Below are 7,500 nucleotides of genomic sequence, written 5' to 3' on the forward strand. Positions count from 1 at the left end.
CCTTTTCTTTTTCTTCCTGCTAATGCATCTAGGACATTATGTAAACGTCTGGCTTGTATTTTAATTAGATTATTAAATTCCTAATGGATTTGTTAACGCGCGTGCACGCGCATGCACGCACACACATATACGCACACACAGGCATACATACACACACAAACACACACACAAACATACATACACACATACACAAACGAATAGAAACATATATATATATTTATTTATATATATATATATATATATATATATATAACCTTAGGATAAAAAATCACCCATTAATTCTATTGTTATTATTATTATCATTATTATCATTATCATTATCATCATTGTCATTATTATTATTATTATTATTATTACTATTATCATTATTATTATTATCATTATTATTATTATTATTATTATTATTATTATTATTATTATTATCATTATTACTATTATCATTAATATTATCAAAAAGAGAGATCCACGAAGCGAGCAAGTCTTGTAAAGAGTGGAAAAGAGACGTCGAGGATTGCATTTAGGCTTATCTTTCCTGTCAAGCCTTTTATAAACTGAAAATGACAAAAAAAAAAAAAAAATATCACACAAAGCGTCCATATCTGATCTTAGTGCTTCAAGGGTCCCCGTTTCACATCTGTTATATTCTAATTGACGTCAGGTGATTTTATTCAGCTGGGATAGACTACGAGTAGGATTAGGGACACGCACATGCTTATATACACACGCATGCACGCACGCACGCACACACACACACACACACACACACACACACACACACACACACACACACACACACACACACACACACACACACACACACACACGCCTATTACTTCTTCCTCTTGCTCAGGCCTCTCTCTCCTTCTTCTTCCTCCTTCTCTCTGCTCCTCCTCCTCTTCTTCTTCTTCCTCTCCTCCTCTTCCTCCTCCTCCTTTAGTGGTCATCACATTAGATCAGATTAGCAATCAAATCCACATTTACAGCTCCATTTTATTTGACGTGACAGGGTGTGATGTGAACGCGACATTTCCTGGGTCGACGTGAAGTCACGCATAATGATGTCACATAGCATGACGTCACACATAATGACGTCATACAAAATGACGTCATATATAATGACTTCACATATAATGACGTCACATAGAATGACGTCATATATATTGGCGTCACATTATGACATCACCTGTCATGACGTAACATATAGTTACATCATAGGTCATGACGTCACATATGTCACATAGTGACGTCACATGCATCTGATGACGTCATCTGTCACGTGATGACGTGAATTGTGACGCAATGTCACGTGGATATCACGTGGAGAAAAATGTTCTTCTCTGTCTCCCTCGTCCTCCTCTTATTCCTCTTTCCCCTTTTCTTCTCTCTCTCTCTCTCTCTCTCTCTCTTTTAATTTTTCTTTTTCTTTTTTTGTGTCTTCTTATCTTCGCTTCCTTCATTGACGTTTATATCATCATCCTTCTTCTTCTTCTTCTTCTTTTTCTTCTTCCTCTTCCTCTTTTTCTCCTCCTCCTCCTCCTCCTTCTTTTTTCTTCTTCTTCTTCTTCTTCTTCTTCTTCTTCTTCTTCTTCTTCTTCTTCTTCTTCTTCTTCTTCTTCTTCTTTTTCTTCCTCTTTCTCCTTTTCCCCTCTTCCTCATCAGTAATACTCTCGATTTCGTTCTCCCTCCACCTCCGAACCTGTCTCCCCTCCCTCTTCCTCTCCCTACCCCCCTTCCCTGCTCCCCACTCCCCCTCCTCCTCTTCTTCTCCACTTCCTCTTTCCCCCTCCTACACCTCCCCCACCCCTCTCCCTTCTACCCTCCTCATTTTCCCTTCCTCTCATCCTTCTCCATCTTCTCCCCTTCCCCTCCACCTCCTCCTCTCTTCCTCCACCTCTACTCTTCCTCAACTCTCTCCCTCCCCGTCCTCCTTTCCTCCCGCCCTCCTTCTCCACCTTAACCCTCAACCTTACCCCTTCTCCTCCACCTCCTCCCTCTCTCTCCACCTCTCGTTCCACCTCCCCTCTTCTTCCACATCCTCCATGCCCCTCCTCTTCCACGTTCTCCCTACCATCTCCTCCATCTCTCTCCATCTCCTCTATCTCCTCGATCTCCTCCATCTCCCTCCATATCCTCCATCTTCCTCCATCTCCTCCATCTCCCTCTATCTCCTCCATCTCCCTCCATATCCTCCATCTCCTCCATCTCCCTCCATGTCCTCCATTTTCCTCCATCTCCTCCATCTCCTCCATCTCCCTCCATCTCCTCCATCTCCCTCCACATCCTCCATCTCCCTCCATCTCCCTCCATCTTCTCCCTGACACAGGAAGCAGGGGCTCGCATCGCTCATCCCAGGGCCTCGATCTCAACTAAATCCGAAGTTAATCTCACAAATTGGGACTTTAACCTCTCCGCCGTAAAAATCGGACGTCTCCATTAAGACTGGGGGTCGCGGTCGTTAGGCTAAGCAGTTCATTAAGGGGACGTCGTTAAGACGCACTGTCGCTCTTGAGTGATAAGAATTGGCGATTGGGTCGAGGAGGACGTGGTCGAGAAGGTGGTCGAGGAGGAGGACGTGGTAGTCGAGGACATGGTGGTGGTCGAGAAGGAGGTGGTATTGGTTGAGGAAGAGGTGGTGGTGGAGGCCGAGGAGGAGGTGGTGGTGGTGGAGGAGAAGGTGGTGGAGGAGGTGGTGGTGGTCGAGGACGTGGTAGAAGAAGAGGAGTTGGTGGACGAGAAGGAGGGTGGAAAAGAAGGTGGTGGAGGAGGAGGTGGTGGAGGAGGAGGTGGTGGTTGAGGAGGTGGTCGAGGTGGTGGTCGAGGAGGATGTGGTGGTGGTCGAGGAGGAGGTGGTGAAGGACGAGGAGGACTTGGTGGTGGTCGAGGAGAAGATGATGGAGAAAGAGGAGGAGGTGGAGGAGGAGGTGGCGGTGGTCGAGGAGGTGGTGATGGAGGAAGAACAGGAGGTGGAGGATAAGGAGGTGTTGGTGGTCGAGGAGGAAATGGAGGAAGAGGAGGAGGTGGAGGAGGAGTGGTGGAGGACGAGGAGGTGGTGGTTGAGGAGGAGGTGGTGGAGGATGAGGAGGTGATGGTGATCGAGGAGGAGGTGGTGGAGGAGGAGGAGGTTGGGGGAGTGGGAAGAAGAGGGGTACAGGGGAAGGGGTGGGAGGAGAGGGTGAGGGGGTGACAAGAGGTAGGAGGAAGGAGGGAGCAGGGAGGAGGGAGGGGAGGGACAAAGGGAAGGTGGAGGAGGGTGAGGAGGAGAGAGGGAGTTAGGAGGCAAGGAGGATAAGGAGGAGAGAAGGAAGGAGGAGGTAGGGAGGAAGGGAGGAGGAGGAGGAGGAGGAGGAGGAGGAGGAGGAGGAGGAGGAGGAGGAGGAGGATGAGGAGGATGATGAGGAGGAGGATGAGGATGAGGAGGGAGAGGTGGGGAGTAGCTGTAGGAGTGAGAGGAAGGAGATTGGGAGAGAGGGGAGTGGGAGGGAGGAGAGAGGGAGGAAAATGTGGGAGAAAAGGAAGAGAGGAAAATGAAGAGAAAGAAAAGGTGTCCTCTCGCAATGCTCGCCTACAGACATTTCCCATCCAAACTCGTCTCATATTCACACACGCACCTCTCGCTTAGGCCATCACACTTTACACAGACACGTACAGACACGTCATTTATGCACACCTGTTTCTATTATGTACGTGAGATCGACGTGTGTATGTGTGTGTGTGTATACACGCCTTGTGTATACATACATACTTGATTTCACCTACATGGACGCTATACCAGGGAAGGATTTACCAATAGGATTGACCGATAGGATTGACCAATAGGATTGACCAATTTACAAATAGGCCCCACGGCTAACAGGGACCCACAGAAACTAATTTGTCACGCAGGAATGGTAATAAATAGATAAATTATTTAATAAATAAATATATTAAAAACGTATTAATATACAGCATATACTGTATGAATAATAAATAAATAATAAATTAATAAAGAAAAAACAGGTAGATATTATGTTACGTTACAATAAGCATTTTTCAGTAAAAAGTAACCATACGCTATTAAATTAAAATTTAAAAGTCATACTCTATTAAATTTGAATTTTAAATTACAGTAATATATATATATATATATATATATATATATATGTATATATATATATATATATATATATATATATATACATATATATATATATATATATATATATATATATATATATATTGGATACTGAATCCATTGACGAGGTTTAGATCCAGCATTTCACTGTACTACAATTGTCATAAGTTCTGTAATATTTTTCTATATGCCGTCAGGCGATTTCATTCAGATAAAGGAATCTCGCCCCCTCGTAATGAGAGGGTTAACAAGTGTGTAAAACCAGTAATAACTATTATCGTAATCGGTACACAACTATTAACAAGAAATTAATTAATAACGACAACAATAATTATGAATACATAAATGAGCTGTGAAAATAGCCTTCCCTTGCCCTTCCTCCCACCCCTCCCTCTCTCATTACCTCCTCCCCCCCTCTCCCCGTCCCCCTCTCCCCCTTCCCCCTCTCCCCCCCTACCCCTTCACGGGCACCCTGTGTCTGTAATCGCTGAAATTAATCTTACAAATGAATATTTTCCTGAAGGCACATATTTCAGAGCACAGGCTTGAAGATCCTTGAAGACATGCATATTTCTCTCTCTTCCTCTTTCTCTCGCTCTTTGTCCCTCTCTCCCTGTTTCTCTTTCTCTTGCTTTCTTTTTCTCTTTCTTTCCTCCCCCTCCCCTCTCTCTCTCTCCCTGTTTCTCTATCTCTCACTTTCTTTTTCTCTCTTTCTTAGCCCTTCTCTCTCTCTCTCTCTCTCTCTCTCTCTCTCTCTCTCTCTCTCTCTCTCTCTCTCTCTCTCTCTCTCTCTCTCTCTCTCCCTGTTTCTCTTTCTCTCACTTTCTTTTTCTCTCTTCCTTAGCACCACCACCCCTCTCTCTCTTTCTCTTCATATTTCTCTTTCTCTCACTTTCTTTTTCTCTCTTCCTTAGCCCTTCTCTCTCTCTCTGTCTCTCTCTCTCTCTCTCTCTCTCTCTCTCTCTCTCTCTCTCTCTCTCTCTCTCTCTATCTCCCATACACCTCCTCTTCTATTTTCCCCTCCCTCTCTTTCCTTTCTCTTCAAAATTTTCCTTTCCTAAATTTCCCTTCCATCGCCCCCACTTCCTTCCTTTCCCTTCTTCCATCCTTCACCAATTCCTCTTCTGCTCTTTTCCCTTCCACTCCCTCCCCTTCCCACCTCTTCTATCACCTCTTTCTTGTCTCCCTCCTCTCTTTTCTTTCTCCTTTTCTTTCCCGTTTCTCTTATCCTCTATTCCTTTCTTGTCTTCTTCCCTATCTTCCTTTCCCTAACTCCTTTTCTCTTCCCCTCTTCCTCTTCCTCCTGCCCTCTCCTCCTCACCCTCTTTCTCACCTCCCTTCATTTCTTCTTCTTTCTTTTCCTTCCCTCCATTCTTCCCTCTTTCCCTCTCATCCATTATTTCTAGTCTCCTACACTGCCCTCCCCTCTCTTTCCACTCTCTTTCCCCTCTCTTTACCTCTAACCTTCATTTCATCCCACTCCTCTCTTTGTTCCTTCCCTTTTCCTTCCCCTCTTTGTTCCTTCCCTCTTCCTTACCCTCTTCACCTCCCTCTTCCATCCTCTCCCCTTCCTCCCTTTCCATCCTCTCCTTTCTACTCCCTCCATTACTTCCCCCTCCACTCCTCCTCCTCCACCACTCCCTCCCCACTCCGACGCAAAGAAAACGAAACACATGAATTAATTACTCTTTTTTCTCTCTCTTTTTCTCTTTTCCGTGCAGCTGGGGGACAGGCGGAGGCGATGGGTCAACAGATGGTTCAGAACAAGGACAGCGGGAGTTTTGCGGCTTCATCCTCTTCGGCAACCATCCTTCCAGTTCCAGAAGAGGAACAACAGCTCCTCCCACAACCAGCAGCTCTCAGAGGACAAGCGAGCAGCTCAAAGACGATCAGCACTGGGAAGAGCAGCCGAAGTGTAGATATCTACCAGCCCATGCGGTATTACGATACCGGGAGACCCGGTACTCAACCCGGAAAGGTACCCGGTACCGGTATGGAAGGAGTCTCCGGTTCCAGCGTCAGTAGCAGCGGAAGCCTCTTCTGGTCGGGAGGAAGTGATGATAGTTCCAGTACCAGTGGTACTTCCGGTAGCCGGTACTACAGCGGTGGGTACGGTGGAGGGGAGGAGGACTGGAGGAAGAGTGGTGGAGGAGGAGTAGGAGGAGGAGGAGGAGAAGGAGGAGGAGGAGGAGGAGGTGGAGGAGGAGGAGGAGGAGGAGGAGGAGGGTTCTATAAGGGCGATGATAGCTGGACGAGGTCCTACGAGAAAAGGCCCCCGAAGACTTGGGCAGCGACAGATGGGTTCCCGGGTTCTCCCAGCTGGTCTTCGGGGAACTACGACAAGGAACAGGGCTCCAGCTGGTCGGACAAGAACAAGGGATATGTCAAATCCTCCCACTGGGACTCCGGCGGGAGCAGCAGTGGGTCCTACGGGAACCCCACTTACAATCGGCCCCCCTTCACTACAGGAGGAAGCTCCTTCGACTCGTCCTCTACAGGTGGTTCGGTGTCCTCCTACAACAGTGGAGGAGGAGGAACCGGTGATGGGAGTCGCTGGGGAGGACCTCACGATAAACCGCTCAAGCTCTTCGGGGTCGAAGTCCCCGTCTACAAGTTCCGAGGCGAGGACGCACAGCTCGAGTGCAAGTTCGATAGAGGAACCGACCCGCTCTACTCCGTCAAGTGGTACAAGAACGACAACGAGTTCTTCAGGTAGGTCCTCCTCGTTTTACTTCTTCAGGTAGGTCTTCCTCGTTTACTTCTTCTGGTAGATTTTCTTTGTCTACTTCTTCGGGTAGGTTTTCCGTATCTATTTCTTCAGGTAGTTCCTCCTCGTTTTACTTCTTCAGGTAGGTCTTCCTCGTCTACTTCTTCAGGTAGATCTTCCTTGTCTACTTCTTCAGATAGATTCTCCGTATCTACTTCTTCAGGAAGATCTTCCTCGTTTACTTCTTCAGGTAGATCTTCTTTGTCTACTTCTTCAGGTAGATTCTCCATATCTACTTCTTCAGGTAGGTCTCCCTTGTCTACTTCTTCAGGTAGATCTTCCTTGTCTACTTCTTCAGGTAGGTTTTACGTATCTACTTCTTCAGGGAGATCTTCTTTGTCTACTTCTTCAGGTAGATCTTCCTTGTCTACTTCTTCAGGTAGATCTTCCTTGTCTACCTTTTCAGGTAGATTCTTCGTATCTACTTCTTCAGGTAGATCTTCCTTGTCTACTTCTTCAGGTAGATCTTCCTTGTCTACTTCTTCAGGTAGATTCTCCGTATCTACTTCTTCAGGTAGATCTTCCTTGTCTACTTCTTCAGGTAGGTTCTCCGTATATACTTCTTCAGGTAAATCTTCCTTGCCTACTTCTTCAGGTAGATTCTTCCTTGTCTACTTCTTTA

The 7,500-nt window shown here is 46.3% G+C and overlaps 1 protein-coding gene across 1 annotated transcript in view; it reads left to right on the plus strand.

Annotated features, from left to right (window-relative positions):
* Window positions 1-7,500, plus strand: part of LOC143038622 (uncharacterized) — a 439,001-nt gene that overhangs the window by 252,134 nt on the left and 179,367 nt on the right. The window contains exon 4 of the mRNA XM_076208085.1: window positions 5,833-6,823. Within this exon, the coding sequence (XP_076064200.1) occupies window positions 5,833-6,823 (991 nt within the window). The remainder of the gene's footprint in view (window positions 1-5,832; window positions 6,824-7,500) is intronic.

The sequence above is a fragment of the Oratosquilla oratoria genome, chromosome 24 (assembly GCF_046742065.1).
Source record: "Oratosquilla oratoria isolate Oo_2021 chromosome 24, ASM4674206v1, whole genome shotgun sequence".
NCBI classification, from domain to species: Eukaryota; Metazoa; Arthropoda; class Malacostraca; order Stomatopoda; family Squillidae; genus Oratosquilla; species Oratosquilla oratoria.